A 19,379-nucleotide genomic window follows, 5' to 3' on the forward strand; every position below is an offset into this window, starting at 1 on the left:
GATTCGTTGGGAACAGGATGCTTTGTATATTTTTCAAGAAACTGTCTGAAGCTTCGGCTGTTAAGTTTCTTGTATATTAGACGAAACCATCATCTTGCATAGATCTTGTGAAAATTGTGAACACTGTGAACTTGATGTCGGGGTTTCGAATAGCAGACGTTGCCTATTTTCAAATGCAGAATATCTAGTTACACAATTCTTATGTTTTACAGTATTACAGTGTTGTTGCACAGAGAAGCATTTTTCGGCAGTAACTTTTACCTCGCACAATTTACAGAATAATATCACTCCATCCGTACTGAATATGTTTTCACCGAACTCGCGAACAAAACTTCGCAACTTTCCACAAATTGAGACTTTCGTTTTTGGCATATTGAAAGGAACTGAATGACTGAAGCTCCCTAATGACCAAGGTCATTCAGTGTGTTGAAGGTGGAAGAGGGAAGGGGAAGGGAAGAGATAAGAACAACAAATAACTGCAGAATTACCTCTGCTTCCGTGTAAACAATAGCCCGGTTTCCAGGAATTGACCCAGCTAGCAAACAATAGCTCCTACCTGTTAGAAACATTTCATACACTACTTTATAATCGTTCTTCAGTAGTATATTCCAGTCTATCCTGAAAAATATTTCTAGAGCTTATTCTGATTTTTATAATACAAAATTAAAATGAAAATTACCAAAATATGTCGTTATAATGATATTTTGTTGACAATATGCCATAAAACTTAAGAAAGCCTAAATATGCATTTATATGCCCAATAAAACCTGTTTAATTTTGATTATCATGCTTGGAAACGTGTTGAAAATACAAGACTATAAGATATAATGTTAAGGGAAAAAATATGACTGGTCATAGAAATCCGCCCCCTAGTGATTATAGAGGGGCTGAAAACTTTGACTACAAAGACCTTTCAAGAGGTACCCCTTCAAGGAGGAACAACGCAGCTCCAGCTGAAGCTTTTGAAGTGCGGAATAAATTCAGAGTTTTTAAACGAGTGAGTCACAGTTTTGTTGGCGAGTATATCTTAATAGAATTTTGTTTATTGAATGTGTAATAAATAAAAAGTGTAAAATGCCTCGCTTGGATTTTTCAGTGCTTTTCTACTGCAGGAGTGGATTAGAAAATGAAGTTACCAATGCTTCATTTCGTAATTTAATAGTGTACTTTTTAATTATGTAAAGAAAAGGGCTATGGTGTACCTCATTTTAACTTTAATTAGGTCTCCTGAACAAAAAATATATGCAGTTTAAAAAACTCTCACTTTCAATGAAAATCGAGGTACTTCATATTAAATCACCTGCTTGTAATGATAGAAGTTCCCTAAATAGCAAAAATAAAAATAAAATAAAGTTGACATTGTTCTGCATTCTTTTGCTAATTCATTCCATAGTTTGATGATGCTTGTTTGTTTAAAGTGGGCTGTCATCTAGGTCATCGGCCCCTGATGGTACGAGATGAGACAAAATGGATTAAAAGTTATAATTAGCCCACTGACTAGGATTAGAAAAATTATAATGTAAATTATTATGGCTTTAAAATAATCAGTGGGTTTAATTCGCAATGCCTTATTTTCCTGTAAAATTAAAAAGTGTAAATTTTAATGAAATTGAATAAGGCACTGACATAGAAGTAAAATCATATATTTAATTGGCATGAAAATCAGTACAGAGAAAAGCAAGACTATGGTGATGTTGAGAGGGGAAAAGCAAGGAAAGGGCACTGTGAGAATTGGGAGTCTGGAAATTGTGGACATTGTAATAAAACTTGAAAGAGAAGCAATTAAGTTTTTAAAAGTCTGACGATAACAGTACTACACCAGACTGAACTGAGCTGATCGTCCGATCAATTAACTTTTCAGCTATTCCTCAGTATGGTGTCTGTCGGTCTAGATGTACCACCTTCATCTTGCATCTTGGCCTCAGTTGTACTCTGTAGCTGACGTCGTGTAGTTCCCTTAGAACATGGCAAGTGTCTTTCCATCTCCACTGGAACTTGAGAGATAAGCCTTTCTTCCCTCTGGGGTTATATAGCTATCCTAGGTCATTCTGATGATCTCCAATGGTGTCAACTTATTGGTCGTACCACGCCATCACTCGGTCGCTCTCTGTGTTCACACTCATGTGGATTTGATTATTTTCACCATGTTGGTCCGTATTCACTTATATTCAAATTTCTGTAAAAATATTTTCACCGCCTTGTCAATACTTTATACATTATACGTATTCGAGGTTGAAGAATTTACAAAATTGTTAGAATACGTATTAGAGAACAATTATTTCGGATTCAACAACAAAATATACAAACAGGAAAAGGGATTGGCTATGGGTTCCCCTGCGTTGGGTATTCTAGCGAATATTTACATGGACTATGTGGAATCGAATAAAATAATTGAGAAAATTAAAGGATTAATTAAATGATTGAGATTTGTGGACGATTTGTTCATTATCATAGATGAGAAAGAATTAAGCCCGATAGAAGTATTAAGAAGGGTGAATGAAATAGACAAAGATATCAAATTCACAATGGAATCAGAGGAAGGAGGATCGCTGAACTACTTAGACGTCAAAATAACGAGAAATGGTAGAGAATTAGAGTATCAGGTTTATAGGAAAGAAACGACCACTAGCACTATTATTAGGAAGGACTCCAATCACCCAGGCCAACAGAAGAAGGCTGCATTTTATAGTATGATCAGCAGGGCACTTAAATTTCCCTTAAAAAGACAAGCGTTCGATAAAGAGATGACCACCATATATGAGATCGCGAAGAGAAATGGATATATGAAGAAATATGTAGATAAAATAAAGGACAAATTACTAAATAAACAGAAATCAACCTTGGAAAAAGAAGAGAAAGGAAGAATGTAGTGGTAATAGCATTTCATAATAGACACTCATACGGAATAAAAAAGATATTTAATAAAAAGGGCATTGATGTGGCGTTTAAAACAAACAACAATAATAAGAGAATTTTATTTAATTCGCATAAGGTTAATAGATCCGACAAGTTTAATAAATCAGGAGTATATTGCATTAAATGCCAAAATTGTGAGGAAAAATACATTGGACAATCAGGGAGGAAGGAGTTTGGAGACGAGATACAAGGAGCACGTGAATGCTGTGAGACACAGGAGATTCTCAGCAATGGGAGAACACATGGAAGAACACAACCATAATTTTACGGAAGTAGACAAAGATATGGAAATACTGCACACGACAACGAAAGGAAAATTAATGGACGCTCTAGAGAAAATAAATATATATATTGATCAGAGAAACGATAATGAAAATAACTTAAACGAACCACTGAATGAAGAAAATGCGATGTACCGATTGGCATACAATCATATAAGAAGGGAGAGAAAGAGGGAACGAAAGAAATAGTTCCGGTCACAAGTACGTGCCTCCTCCATCCCCTACAGTACATAACCGGCAGCACAGCGACAGGTAGCAGCGAGCCTAACAAGGTCATTGACAGCAGAGAGCAGAACACGTTTGTTTATTCAAACTAGTACAAGAATACTTCGGTCAAGGTTAAATTTTGGCAACCAGTCGAGCTGAAGTAAGTAAATGCAATTTTCTCTAATTATCTGAGATATCATCCTTTTATAAACACGTCGCTAAAGATTAGTTTGTTTTATTATTTAAAGGAGTTTGACAGTTAGAAAGCGACCATCATGGTCATCGCGTAACCAGTAGCAGAGTAGCAGATTGACAACAAGGAAGGAAGGAGGACATACTGTTTGGGTTCAGACCAATATCACATTATTTTAAATTTTGGATAAATTAGATGGAATGAAGTAAGTAGGCCTAAATAATTTCTCCAGACATCTGAGTAGCCGTCTTTTTTCGCAAAAGGTCTTTAAAGTTAGTTTGTTTGGTTTATTTTTTATTTATTTAAGGAATTGGACGAGATTAAGAGAAGAGATTGTGATTTATGAGAGGTCTAGAAAATTAGAGCAGACTTCAAGAAGAAAGAAGAGAGCAGAAACATTTTAAAAGATAACTAATTTTATAAATTTTATTTATTATTTTACGAATTGATATTTATTATTTATGATTTTACGATTTTAGGATAAGGACTATTTTATTGATGTTACCTATTATTTTACAAATTGATTTACTTAAGGATTTCCACTAAATGACAAGTAAATGTTAAATTTAGACAAGAAGAAAAATTAACATATAGAGATTAATTTAATAGATTTCATTATTCAGGAAAATTCCAGTAAAATCCGCAACAAATGACATAGTGAATAGGAAAGGTGAAACTAGGAGAAATAGTTGTAACAATTTTCAAAATTCATATACACTTGTTATATTATACCATTCTACCATAGTCCAAGGATCAATTAATGTTTGGCACCACTGAAGAAGAGAGCGGTGGCTCTCGAAACATGTACATGTACGGTAATTAAATAAAATAAAATATATGAAGTATTGACAAGGCGGTGAAAATATTTTTACAGAAACTCATGTGGATGTCGGTGTTCACACCATTTGGTCTCCTTATTTGATCCTATTGGTCGGAGCAGGGTGGTTCTCAGGTCAAAACCCTAAGTCCAAAGCCGCTTTCACAAGGCATCCTCGCTGGAGTAGATTCTGTGGCCTCGTGCACTGAGGACTGGTAAGCCAGTGGGACCAGGGTGACTGTCCTCGTCCTGAGTTTCCATACAGGCATTGCAGCTCCTTTTTCCTTCGAACTCCATGGTCATCATTCGACAGAAACTTCATGCGTGGCCTCCCTCATGGACCAGAAATTGCAGTCTTCTGAACAAGGTCCTTGGGACAGAGCGATGAACTGTTTACATGCTTTATCTCGTGGGGACACTCATCGACCTATCTCTGTCCATCACCTTCTTCTTTTGACCGTCCTCTGTCTTATTCTGGTCGTCCTCCATCTTCTCCTGGCCGTTTTCTCTCTTCTCCTGGTGGTCTTCCGATGTCTTCTGGCCATCATCAATCTCATTCTGGTCGTCTTCAGTCTTCTTTCAGCCGTCTTATGTCTTTGTGGTCGTCTTCTATCTTCTCCTGGTAGTCTTCAGAGTTCTTCTGGCCGTTCTTGATCTTATTGTGGTCATCTTCAGTCTTTTTCTCGCAGTCTGCCATCATCAGTCATCTTCTGTCTTCTCGTCGTTATCCGTCCTTGCCTGACCGCCTTCCGTATTATGGCAGTTTTCTGTCATCTCCTGGTGGTCTTGCAATGTTTCCTGGCCAATCTCCATCTTATTATGCTCATCTTCAGTTTTCTTTTGGCTGTCTTTCATCTCTTGTATCCACCTCTCCTGGCTTTCTACTATCCTCTTCATCGTCTCATAGATTGCGTTTAATAAATGAACCTCCATTTTTTTTGCGGCTTCTGGTCTCATTGGCATGCAGAAATTAACACAAGATGAAAACTTTGTATCCACTGTACGGCAGTGGTTTGGAATGCTCCAGACAGCGGTCGAAACCTCTAGTATCTAATCCGCTGATTCATACAGATTACAATTATGCAGCACACATGAGGTCTATTCCAACTTCTGACAGCAATTTGTTACAAATAAAACTCTGTCTGTCTCACTATTCTAATTTAGTTCATGGTGAACCAATAAATGCACACACACAATTCTAATCAACCCTGAATGGCCAGATTCACTACTTGCTGTCTATTTACAAGTCTCTCTTTTGTACACATCAGGGAGTCCTGGCCATTTGCAATTACTTGCAGTTGGCTATAATCCTTACTTTCACTTCTCCGAGTCTAGTCGCTTCATACAGCAGCTGTGTGTAGACTGCTGGATCTTCACCCAGGGCTACAGGCCAATCAACACACGATGATTGTTCATTGGTTCGACTCCAGAGACAGTCCAGTAATTCACGCAGTCACATGCGATGAATGACTAAGCAGCTCAATACTATTGAACATTAGGACAATGCAACAGCAAATATTAACACAGGCCCATTTACCCTCACACGATAGCGACTTCCCTTGCTTACTCACAGTGATCCTCAGTCCACAGAAATACATAAACACACAGTACTCTCAGGTGGTACGCAGTCTTCTGTTCCATACGTTGTCCCCAGCCCACCTACTCGCTGGACTCTCCGACACCAACCACAGCTCCTGGTTCAGACCTCGGTGAGACACTTGCGATAGCCTACGCCTCTGTTGCCCTCAGCCCGGCCAGCGAACTCCAACGCACTGAGTCTCAAAATGACTCCACCATAGAGTCCAACACTGACTCATAGTCCATCACCAACCATGACTGTAGATCCATCATGGAGCTAAACTCTGACTGACCTTCCACGGCTAGCCTTCAATTTTATAGCTTGGGTGATGGGAATCAGAACGTTCACGAGGTGGCTAGAGGCGAAACATTCCCGTTGAGTCTCCAATAAACTCGCAGGTAAGCCATCTGACGAGAACAATACATGGAAATACTAGATATGGCCTCGAGGCCGGCTGGGAGCTCCCTGGTCAGCTGATTCAATAGTCCCTTCCAGGAAGTACTGAAAGGGGCTGTCACTGGCGTGGCACATAACAATATCTATAGTGTGAGGCAAAAATTCATACAGTTGTAACTAACTTTTAATATTTGTTTGAAAGGATCAGTTACTTCCGTGGCAATTTGGGCTACCACAAGGAAATAGTTTAACTGGAAATTATAACAAACTAAACACATTACAATAACTCTAAATTTACAAACTATCACTCGTCACAATAAAGAAATTACAAAAAAAATCACTTCAAGCAGTTAATACACATCCCAAAATTAAACATTCAAAGAAAGTGCCTGGCCAGAACCGTGTACTACAGCTAGTTATAAAATAAATATTAGGGGAATTCTTACATATTACATCAGATTGTTTAGCTACGCAGCACTGTATATAACACCACTCCATTGTCACAATGATTTACTCACAGTATAACACAGGTCACAACTTCATGTTATTCATAAAGGAATCCAGCAACATTCGTATACCTGAACATTCCTAAGGGTTTAATAGCCTCTAAGAGTAACAAAACCTTGAGAGAGAAGGAGAAAGTTGCCCAGCTTGAGAGACAATAGCACCACCTGGCACCTTCAAGAACGTCTTCTGCTATAGCTGCAATAGTAATATCTTAACACTGTTAGGATTATACCCTAAATTTAATATTTTCATATTCTGTGAGTCCAAAGACATGCTTGTTGATAAATCCATACATGTGTGAAGAGGTCAATGGTGGGTAGTATAATTGAATACCAGGTTTTGCTTCAAGAACATTCAGAAATCTGTGTTCTGCTTATATTATGTAGGGGAACATACTCCTCCTAAATACTGTACACTGACTAGTGAGTGGCCAAAATTGATAGGAAGACACTGAATGTGTTGTAATGGGTTGCTCCTCCACGAGCCCCTCAAAACGGCAGCGATGCGGCAAGGCATTACCTCTGCAAGGTGTTGGAATCGTTATGGAGGGATCCGGACCCACACATCTTGCACTGCTACCCACAGTAGGTCTTGCGGAGTTGGTGCGGGGTTCATGAAATGGACACCAGCATCAAAAGCATCCCATAAATGCTACATTGGATTAAGATCGAAGGATCTGAAGGGCCAATCCATGGTCGTAACTTCACTGGAGTGCTCTTCCAACCACCTGCGTGCCACTACAGAGCGGTGACATGGCGCATCGTCCTGTTGAAACATGGAATCTCCATCAGGGTATTCTAGGGCCAGAAAGGGATGCAGGTGATCTGAAAGAACGTTTGTATAGCGTGCATCTCTCAGCGCTCCCTACAGCCGGACAATGGAATGCCGCCCAGACCAGAACTGAGCCACCTCCCGCCCGGACACAAGCTTGTTAACACGCAGGATCTATAGCTTCATGGGGCATATGCCACACTCTCGTGTGTCTATTAGTTAGATACAACTAGATCTGAGATTTATCCAACTATTCCACACACCGCCACTGTTCCATGGTCCATTGCCGATGTTCGTTGGCTGGTGAAGCCTATGAGGTGCAGTTGCCTCCTTACAGTCCCAGTAGAAATGGGTTCCTGACTCCTAACATTCAACTGGGCATTGATCTGAATCACAGTAGCCCACCGAGCGCCCCCAGTATGGTTCTGCAGAGGCGACGTGATGTCCGTTCGTTAAACACTTGTAGTCTTCCCGTGTGGCGGTTTACGCAGGTGGCAACATTCCCTCTGCAATATTGAAGATCCACCCTCGACACTGTTGTCAGAAATCCGAATTCGCATGTAATCTCTGCAGTGTTTTGACTCGTGTGCCCATGTTCAGAGTCGGTTAACTCACAACATGTTGCCATCTTCACGACATTGGTGTATGTGACAAACTGCTCAGCTACACTGCAGCTAGCCGCAACGCTCAGGGTCATATACGGCACATTTTCTAATGGAACCCCCCTTCTCGTGACTTTTGGCCGCTCGGTGTGCTTCATTTGTGTTTTAATGTTTTGTAACTGGCATCAGCATTAATCTACCAGCTTGCTTGTGAAGGTGCTCCACTAGAATTGGGTCATCTACAGTGTTATTATCATTGTAAAATTCAGAAATTCTTATGGTTCATAAATAATTATCCCCCTTTTGCTGTAGGTATCCATCCCGAATTGCATAATATCTGATTCTCACATTCATTTACAGTTGGAACACCCAGCCCCCAAGCTAGAGGAATTAACCAAACACTGCTAAAATCCTTTGAATCCAGGGCCTTCTGAATCAAAGGCCACTACGCTGACCATTCAGTCAAGAATCCAGACAAATATTTTATATTTGCATGATTAATGTTTAACTCTGATGAAGATATAGCTTGTAGAGTATTTTATGTTGTTACTGCAGTATATTTCTGTACAAAGTTTGTTCCAACTAGTAGCTCAAATTTGTTGTAACTATTAATGATCTAATATCCTATAAAAATGATCTTTGACTTGGTAATGTTGTGTGATATTTGACGTGATTGCTTTCCAATTTTGATTAATTTATAACTGTTAGGTTCTTGAGTCTGTTGAAACTAATTTATGAATACAGTAAATACATTTAGAAAATACCTGAAAAAGAAACAACTTACATTCACTTATTCGCAAATTAGGTTTTTCAGACTGTCAAAAGTAACAGTTATAAATTGATAATGTTAATCAAAATTAGGCATTTCTGTAATGTGTATAAATATTACTGATGCTTTCTGTAATATATCTTCTGCAGTTGGAGGAGAAGGAAAGAAGGGACCAAGAAGAAGCAGAACGTCTTCGTGGACTTGAGGCTTTACAAACAAGCACTCCAGAAGTTACTATTACTGTAGTGAACACTCCAGGAGGCCCTACTCCCAGTCCAACTGTAGGCCCTGTACCTCCTCCACCTGTGGCCTGTCAAGGGACTACAAACAAAGCAAGTAAAAGTGCCAAACGTGTGGCACCTCCTCCAGCTCCTGCGGTCACTTCAAATCCCAGCAGTAATCCGGCTGCACCGCCGCAGATGGTGACCATCAAGCGAGTGATGGAGCCCAATGGTGCTGAGCCTACTGTCACTATCACACTCAAAGGGGCCACACCGGATAAAGACAAAGTCCTCTTCACCTTGGTCAATGGACAAGGTGACTACCGTACGTCTGATAACTTCATATCTTTTTTATTTGTATGTTTGGTATTGAGAGTTCTGTTTAAGGATTTAGATTATTTGATTACTTTTATTCACTGTCTATAAAGATATCTGTACTCTTGCTGAAGAGACCAGCAGCTCTCATAGATTATGATGTGCATGTTAGATTTCTACATCATTTGTACCTTCACAACCTGTACAAGGTACATGCGATATTTGCTCAAGACTTTATATTGACTTGCACTGTTATTTACTCACATAAAAATTTCAGTTCACAGTCAATTGAAACTGGTAGTTGTAGTTGTGAACTGTTGCAGAAGCACTCACTGTTGGTATGAGGTAGTGTTTTTGCTTTACATCGCCCCGACACAGATAGGTCTTATGGCGATGATGGGACAGGAAAGGCCTAGGAATTGGAAGGAAGCAGCTGTGGCCTTAATTCAAGTGTGAAAATGGGAAACCATGGTAAACCATCTTCAGGGCTGCCGACAGTGGGGTTCAAACCCACCATCTCCCAGATGAGAGCTCACAGCTGCGCGCCCCTAACCGCACGGCCAGGTCGCCCGGTCTAAGGTAGTGTGTTGGTCCTAGTTTGCTCCTTCAAACCTGGCAGATTTTCCATCATCTATGTATGTATGTATGCATGTATATGCATGTACGTGCATCACAAGAGAAGGGATGAACAGAATTTAATAAAAATCTGTATGCTAAGTTGGGGAACAAGGCACTCCAATCTAGGATATTAATTTTATTCACACTGGTTTAAATCATAGTTTAATCTATTGCCTTGCAATAACGGATATTTCCATCATTGTCCGCGGGTTCCGATAAATGCAATGAGGGAAATTTTCTTCCTCTTTGTTGCTTTCTTGATGTTTCCACGGATACATACCAATATTTCTTTGCAATCCCAACATGTCTAAGAGATGTTGGTAATCATATTTCAGCTATCTTTGCCCTTCAGCTACGTATTTTGCCGCCAAAGACTCTAAATATGATCAAGTAAATTGACGCATAAAGCTTAAGTGAAGGTGAAGCAACTTCGTGGCCAAGTCGGGGGAAGTTTGAATATTAAGGTTTTTGGAGGAAAGCAATGTCAGTGACTGTTTTTCCAATGAGAGTGATACTGAATTACTTTCAAGTGATGTTAGCATTAGTAGTTCCAAAGAATTAGATGACATTATTGAAGAAAATGAAGACGGGGGCGCAGATGGGCATGTGCGTAACCTAGATGACTGGAAGTGGATACAAACAATGTACCATATAATATGCGGTGTATTATAGATGAACTCTGTAGTAGGAAGAATATTAGGCAAGAATCCAGGGAAGGCTAGGCGAGTTTTGGGAACTTGTAATGAATGAAACTAACGCTAATGCGGCAAAATGTCTTTGCGATATTGAAAGTAACCCTACAAACAAGTAAACTTACGGTGAGGAGAACTGCTTTCCTGTGACACAGGATGAACTGAAGGCTCATTTTGTGTTATGTATATTGATGTCTCAGAGTAAAAAGTCTTCAGTTCAAGAATACTGGACTAAGAGAAGGGTTAGAGAAATGCCAATATTTTCAGAAACCATGTCTCATAGACATTTCAGTATCATATCTAGATATTTGTATTTTGCCCTAGATTCTCCAAAAAAACCAGTGTGATAAGCTCCGGAAAGTTAGACCTGTTTTGCAGCTACTGTAGGACAAGTTTCAGAAGGTGTACATGTCTGGAAAAAGAATAAGTACTGACGAAAGTCTGATGAAGTTCAGGGGGCGTTTGGCATTCGTTCAATTCAATCCTTCAAAAGGAGCATATTTCGGTATAAAGTTCTATAAAGTTAGCGTTAGTACAACTTATAATCCTATAGATTACCTATACTTTATTTTCTTAACACAATGCTGTAGTGCTAGTGTCATGCATTTATGTGGAAGTGATGCGTTGAATGACACGTTTATTGCATCATGTGAGCAATGACCTGATGCTTCAGATAGCAAAGATGGTCTAGATGTAAGTACTGTTGATAATATTCTCCCTATTTCTGGCAGTGAGTGGCCTAACAGGATATTATACTGTTTTTGGAGTCTTTCTCGTGGACCCCTGGCGTTAAAATTTCGCCAAGTGAACCTGAAAATACAGGTTGTGATGTCAAGTTGTTCATTTGTAATGATTTGTAGGCGTATATGGTGGAGGAATCAAACAGATATCAATACCAGAATGAACCGAAATATAAAATCTCACCAAAAACTTTAAAGTGGACAGATGTAACTGTGAATGAACCTAAAATGATTAAATTATGATACCCTGCAATAACTCCATGTCACTGCCAAAACCTTCCGGCCACAGGGGCCAGTTATACGTCAGATGGGCCGGACAGCAATGTGTTAATACCTCAGGGTATCTATTGAACCATTTTTTAAGACATACCACTTACAAGTCACAAATATAATTTTGATTCTGTATTGGCATTAACTTAACTAAGGTTGAAAGAAGAATCCCACCTTCCAATACTTCCATGTTTTTATAGCTAGTTCATTAAAATACAAGCATAATATAACTTAAAGTCTAACTACTTAACTCAAAGATTAGTACATTTTCCATTCCTAAAATATAAAGCATCTACAGCTAAAATAATGTAAGTGCAGAAATTGACACGTTTCTCTATAATGGTCAGAAATGATGCTGAAAATGTTTTTATGTTGTGCTAAAACACTCATATATCTGTGTTCAAAATCATAAAAGATTAACGTCCATGAGTGAGACATGTTTGTTCAAAGTGGTCCTCCTTTCTTCAAAAATGCTGGGACTGTTACTGTTGTTGCTTACAAAGGGCACTAGGAAAGTTTTGCAATACGCAAAAACGGTTGGCTGGGCACCCCTGTTATGGCAAGGAATGAAAAGAAAAGGCGCAACCTTCACACCAATCGTTACCAAGCAGTGGGATTGAAAGCAAGTTACGATGTCAGTGTAGTCTAAAGGTGAATATCACGCAATTATCCGCTACAAATTTGCTCGTTGATTAACTGTTGACAGTGCCTGGAGGAAATGACTCCTGTGCTGGGGTAAGACTGTCCACATCGGGCTAAAATTTTCCGCTGGTACAAAGAGTTCCAGCGGAGAAATTTTGCGGTAGAAGACGATCCTCGTTCTGGGCGACCGTCTCAATCAGTGACTGAGGAAAACATTGAAGCTGTGAGGAAAATGTTGCAGCAAAAGAGGCGGTTGACATATCAGCAGGTAGAAGAGACTCTCCACATCCTTGCACCAGCTATTCATTCAGTTCTACACGACCATCTCCATGTTAGAAAGATTTGTTCACTTTGGGTGCTCCATTGACTTTCAGAGGAACAAAGGGCACATCGAGTGAAATGGTGCCGAAAAATGCTAAAACAGTTTGAAAATGGGACTTCAATAGTATCATTACAGGTGACGAAACTTGGCTTTATTATTATATCCCAACAAAATCTCAGAACAAGGTGTGGCTGTTTGAAGATGAGGATACTCCTGTGACTGTGCGAAAGTCAAGGTCAGTGAAGAAAAGGATGATTGCAGAATTCTTCACTAAACGGGCATTCTGACTCGGGTTGTGCTAGAAACACAAAGGAGAGTTACTGCGAAGTGGTACAGTGAGACTTGTCTGCCTCAGGTCATCCAGGCTCTCAAGCAGCTCTGTCCAAGGTCATGGCTCAACACTTGGCTCTTGCATCATGACAATGCTCCAGCACATTGTGCTAATGTAACAATGGATTTTCTTGCCAGATCAGGGTTGACTGTGCTTGATCACCCTCCATACAGTGCTAATCTTGCCCCCATGGGACTTCATTCATCCCAGAAATGAAGATGAAGCTGAAAGGGCGACGTTTTGCATCCGACGAGGAGCTTCTGGCAGCATGGGATCAAGAGAGTGAAAATGTAACCGAAGAAAAGTGGCAGAGTTGGTTCAGTGATTGGTTTCGACATATGGAGAAGTGCGTTGAGTATGGTGGAAATTATTTTGAAAAAGTCTAAAGCGTTCACTCACATTGCAAAACTTTCCTAGTGCCCTTTGTATATAAACTTTTCATAACTTAAAACTGACATTAGTGGGCTTAAAATTTAAATTTTCTTACATAAGGACCGGGGAAACTCCATGAGATACCAAAGTTGAATTTAGGACATGAGTAATCTTGTTGGTAAGGCATTGTAAAGGTGTCTGTAAATGGAAAGGAAAGAAAATTAAGAGAGAAGAAAACCTTGGCAGCTGTGTTTACTTTCCTCGTGCCGCCAGCTGATTCTGCGTGCGTGTCTCTCTCTCTCTCTCTCTCTCTCTCTCTCTCTCTCTCTCTCTCTCTCTCTCTCAAGTGGTTTACCTGTGAGAGGGGAAAGGGGGAAACAGAGGAGTGAAACCGAGGGGAGGGGGACGTATGAAATGTTTATCCAGATCCATTTTGAAAACTTTCCTTCGTAAATCCTGAATAGAAACCTCTTCCAATAATATATTTTGTTTTCAGTAATCTCATTTATATTTTGATTTTGTTTCTGGTTAATCTCTATATAAATGATTTCCCGGATGTTCATTAGTTTGCCTTTGTTCAGAGTGTATGGGATCGTAAAGTCTTTTTCTATTGTAGTGAAACTATGATTATGCTTGGTCATATTTTAACTCATGGTAATATCTATAGTACTTCTCTGCATTGATGTGTTCTTGATATCTTACTGCAAAATTCTTCCCCGTTTGCCCGATATAAGAAGTAACAGGAGTAGCCCAGATACTAATGCACCGAAATTGTTCTTAACAATTATTTATTGAACACAGTGAAACTTATACACAAGAAAGAATGATGCTTCTTCTATACTCCCTATTTTTCCATGTAATCCCATTGTATGGCCTTCCTTCAGCGAGACACAAGGGAGTGTATGCCCTGTTGGTACCGCTCCTCGTTCTTTTCACAAAGCCATTTCTTCACTGTGCGAATCACGCTTCATCACCCTCAGAATGTCTCCCACGAATGGCATTCTTCAATGGGCCAAACAAGCGAAAGTCTGAGGAAGCTAGGGCAGGGTTGTAGGGTGCATAGGGTAACACTGTCGAACCCTGTTTTGTGATGTGTTCTGATGTCCTCAAACTTGTGTAAACATGTTGAAGCAAACAATCACGTGGGTTGTTATGGTGTCCAAGTCACTGGAAGCGCTTCTTGAGTTTTGGTTAACTGGGCGACTTGGCCGTGCGGTTAGGGTCGCGCGGCTATGAGCTTGCATCAGGGAGATAGTAGGTTCGAATCCCACTGTCGGGAGCCATGAAGATGGTTTTCCGTAGTTTCCCATTTTCACACCAGCCGAATGCTGGGGCTGTACCTCCTATCCATCCACTTTCTGTGGTTCTGTTGCAAGTTATAAAATGGAGGATATTTTTAAATGGAAATATATTCTGTTTTTCTATTACAATTGTAAATATTCTATAGATCAATGTTTCTTCACAACAAGAATTATTACTGTTATCCCCGTATTGTACTATTTTCTTTCCAGTTATTATAAGCAAGAACTTCAATAACTTCAAAACAAAGAACGATATTTAGTGCAAATTTCAGCAGATGTTCCTCTAAATATGTTCTGGTTCCCTGCAAACAATTGTATGCCTGAGACTAAAAGTTTAGGGCAGGAATCATGTTCATGAAATATGCAGGTGTCCTTAAACTTTTGGTAGGACCTGTAGGTTCTGAATCACTGCAATGTTAATTATAATAGGTAAGTCCATGCATTTAGTGGTTAGGTTAGTCTGTCCTTGGATGGAATAGGTTACCCCGTCCGCTGCTCCCAGTACCCGTCCGAGATAGTGAGACTTAATAGGCGGTAGTAATCTAGCGACAGTCCCATTTACCAATGAGTTGCTTGCTTGGCTGTCGAGTATGGCTGAAATGCTCTTGTTGCCTATCCTCAAGATGATAGCTGGGCGAGGTTGGTCTGTTCTGCTCACAATCTTACCAATCCCTCTCCTGCTTGTCCATCAGGTCTTGAGGCACCTTCCTGTTCCTGGTCCCATCCTCTTTTAATCCTAAATGGGCCAGACCTAGTCTTTCCGACACTATAGTGGGGCATTTGTTCTTCAGATGTCCCGTTCTCCCACACTGGTAGCATTTCCTAACCGTGGCTGAGTTCTTGTGTTCTTCTTCCAACTTGGGCGATGATTCTATGCAGATCATCAAAGGATCTTTGTTGCGATACCTTCACTAGGGGTCTAATTTTATCGTAGAGTACCTCTACAATGTCTGGCAAGATCCTGTTCTCGCTTCCTTCCAGGTGCAGCCGCTTGAAGAGCTGGGGACGAACGCACCAGCTCTCATGCTGGTAGGGTGTGTCTCAGTGCTTCCTTTTCGCAGAGCTCTTCACCCGTTCGGAATTAAAGCCAGCAAGGAATTCCCTCTTGAAGTCCGTCCAGTTTAAATTTAAGCCCTTTAAGTCATCCCACAAAGTAGCAGCTAGTCCCTTTAACCGCAGTGTGATGAGTTGAACGAGGATGTCCTCCAGTAGATTAGTCTTCCCAGTGGACCAGCCGATCCCTTTCAACGAAGCTAGTCGAGTTCTCTTACAGTCACCCGTGGAATTCTGGAAGGCTCTCTATGATCACCTTCGGGTCTAGGTGTCCTGTGTTGCCGGTTAGGTTTGAGAGGGTTGAAGGTGTGGTGATATGTCCTGTTTAGTTAATCTATCTTCTACCGCTTGAAGAATGCTTTCTCTCATATTCTGCACCTCTCTTGATGGTCGAAAATCCAGTTTTCTAGCCTTCCTTTAACAGCAGAAATACGGCTCCCAAAATTTCTTTCGATGGTGGAAATTCTCCCCTCAACTTGTTGTTATTTGCCAGAAACCTGGGTTTCCACCTCCTTCTTGAGGTTCGAGATGTCCCCTTTCAGCAGTTTTGACCTGGTGTCCGATATCCGCTGTGTGAATTGATTGGTCACTTTGCTAATTTGGGATTAAATTTTATCATCTATGGTTGAAATTTTCAATTCTAGGCATTGTTCTACTTTGTAAACCTATGTGTATACTTGAGATATTTGTCCATTTAAAACTGTATTAGCTTGAGAAATTTCGTGTGAAATTTTGTCATTTCCTTTCGAAATTTGGTCTGTTAAGTTGGAATTGAGTTGCGAATTAACGTCTGAGATTTTGTCATAGAGTGCATGCTTCATGCTCATTAGGTTGGAACACATTGTCCTCATATTTACCTCCTCTTCCTATGACGAGTCCAGATGTTCGTCCACCTCGATAAAAATCTTTTCAGGATCTTCGCAGTTTTTGCCGTGGCGCTCTCGTAATCGTGTCTTCAGTGATCTCTTTGTGCCGTTTGTCAGAAGATATCTCTTTGCGAATTTGTCTTCAAGTTGTTGTACGGACATATTTTCCAGTTTCACTTGCATTTTGTTTTGATACACTTGTATTACCACCGAAAATTATTTTTCAGTCCTTGTCACCGTCGCCAATGATGTAGCCACAAAAACACACACATGATGCTCTCGATTGTGTACACTTTTATTTACAAATTCTATGTACATATTCTACACACATGCACTAATGAACTGCCATATAGACAAACATTTAACTGCTACAGTAGCATGTCAACAGAATCACAACATGATTTTGGAGAACGGCTATTTTGATGTAAGTGCGCTGCTCAACACGGGTTACTTCCAACTCGCACGACACTCAGCAACTGACTGATTTCACAGCCCTCGCTGCGCTATCACCAGCTATCACAGAGCCATCTGTTTTTCTGCATACACACTATGCCTGCAAGAACTTCTACACCACACATATTTTTATGATCTGTTCACATATCTACAAGAAAAAAAATAGTTGCCATGACTTTTGCTCCAGTCCTCATATGTCTATTGTTGGTAAGCTGGGCAATAGTTAGGATGAAACATTCTTAACTACAATTTATGTTATTACTAGTGTAATAAAGTAGAACGCAGCCGGGAAGGCGGTTTCGTTGCATAGAGAGGGACAGAAGTATGAGGTGCGGTGATGCCAAATTGGCTACTCGTAACAGACAAAAGTGTAAACATATTTTCATCCAGTTAAATCTTTAATTCCAAAGCGATGACCTATATTTTTCGTGGGCTTAAAAGTTTCCTGGAAGTCCAATTTAATTTTTAACATCAAACCCCGAGAAAGTCTTTAGGGAAATTTTCGGGTTATTAAAGAAGGTAAATGGAATTTGAGAGAAATGCGAGAGCATAACAGCACAAAAGTGTAAGCATTTTTTCATCCAGTTATATCTTGAATTCCAAAGCAGTGACCTGTATCTTTCGTGGGCTAAAATGTTTCCTGAAAGTCTAAATTAATTTTTAACATCAAACCCCGAGAAAGTGTTGAGGAAAATTTTTGAGATATTAAGGAACGTAAATGGACGGGCCAGTTTCAATACCATAGGATATTCGCCATTTTTATACATACCAAATATTGTTGTACGCAGAACATTTTTATGGAAGTCATCGAGGTCCCTCACTGGCTTCTTCCTCTTAGGGTTCTTCCCTGGCGACCTGAACACTGCATTAGTTTTATTTCCTCAGCTTTTTTTTAATCCTCTGTACTGTTCGCAGGCCGATACCACACGCGAGTGCTGTCTTCTTTTGAGGCGTGGCAACATGGCGTTCCTCACCTTCGCCGCCTCTGAACGCCTGCTCTGCATGCTTACAAAAGACAAATACACTCTAAATACTATTTTCCTCGCCTGTCGATGGAATACTTGTCTTTTTGCTCTTCCTGAATCCATCGTACACGTGCAAATAGTTCCCTAAATTCGTTGATTGTCATATTTACAAATAAAACTCGAAACATTCACTTGCGACCCGCACAAACAGGTACCTCTTACTGAAATGATTCTATTGGCTCAGCAGAAAACACGTCATACTACAAAGCGTGTGAATGTTTCTGCGCAACCCTCTTCAAACCGCCTTCCCGGCTGCGTTCTACTCTAGCAAGCATGAAAAACTATTATTTTTCTGATCCCATAAATATTTATTGAATGTAGTTTATATTTCTTAAGAGCAGTTGCCTGAAATATGTCTATACAAATACATTATGTAAGTCATGTAATGTTCGATCAGATTCCGAAAATTCTGATCACTAGAAATTAAAGCTGTGGTACTGTACTTACCCTCCAGCAATGTAGTTTTCATAATTTTAGTATATCCCTGCTGAGTGAAACTCATTCAGTCTACAGCGTCACAGTTATTCAACATTTTCCGAGTGTAGCCTGTCAAGAATAGGTTGGAAGGACTTGGAAAGTAGGCCTATCAGATTGGTTTTCTGAGCGTGAGCACAGTCGAGACATTTAAATATTTCGTTAAACTTCGAGGGTGCAGATGACAAGAATGTTTGTGAGATATTTTTCCTTCACAGTTCCTTTTGTGCTCCGTCCGTCTGTCAGGTCATCAGCCCAGAGACTGGTTGTAGCCTCAAATGGCACTACCGATGGTGATGCCAAAATGAGGCATACTAGTGTATATAGGCAAGATGAGGAGTAAGGTAGTAAATGTATTGTAAGTGTAAGGAAGTTGCTCAAGGGAAAGGAAAATTTCCTTGAGAAATACCATAAAGCTCTCCGATCGTACTTAAACATTGTGAAGTGTTGTTACTAGCACAAGAAGATAAACAGGGTGTACCTGTGATCTGGATTTTAATAGTTTTGCTGAGGGACTTTTTCTTGAAGCTGGACTCTTTATGACCATATGTCCTCCCTGACGTCAACCACATCAGGGGAGATAATGAGATGAAATGAATGATGTGATGTATGATAGCATGAAGGGGCGCCGTGCTGAGTGGCTTAG

The 19,379-nt window shown here is 40.1% G+C and overlaps 1 protein-coding gene across 5 annotated transcripts in view; it reads left to right on the top strand.

Annotated features, from left to right (window-relative positions):
- The window catches only part of LOC136857044 (uncharacterized), a 572,347-nt gene that overhangs the window by 428,499 nt on the left and 124,469 nt on the right, over nt 1-19,379 (top strand). For 4 of the 5 annotated variants that reach the window (XM_067135398.2, XM_067135400.2, XM_067135401.2 and 1 more), the window contains one exon: nt 9,188-9,584. In XM_067135398.2, the coding sequence (XP_066991499.2) occupies nt 9,188-9,584 (397 nt within the window). The remainder of the gene's footprint in view (nt 1-9,187; nt 9,585-19,379) is intronic. The other variant, XM_067135399.2, reaches the window with a different exon arrangement.

This window comes from Anabrus simplex, chromosome 1 (genome assembly GCF_040414725.1).
Source record: "Anabrus simplex isolate iqAnaSimp1 chromosome 1, ASM4041472v1, whole genome shotgun sequence".
In the NCBI taxonomy this organism is placed as follows: domain Eukaryota; kingdom Metazoa; phylum Arthropoda; class Insecta; order Orthoptera; family Tettigoniidae; genus Anabrus; species Anabrus simplex.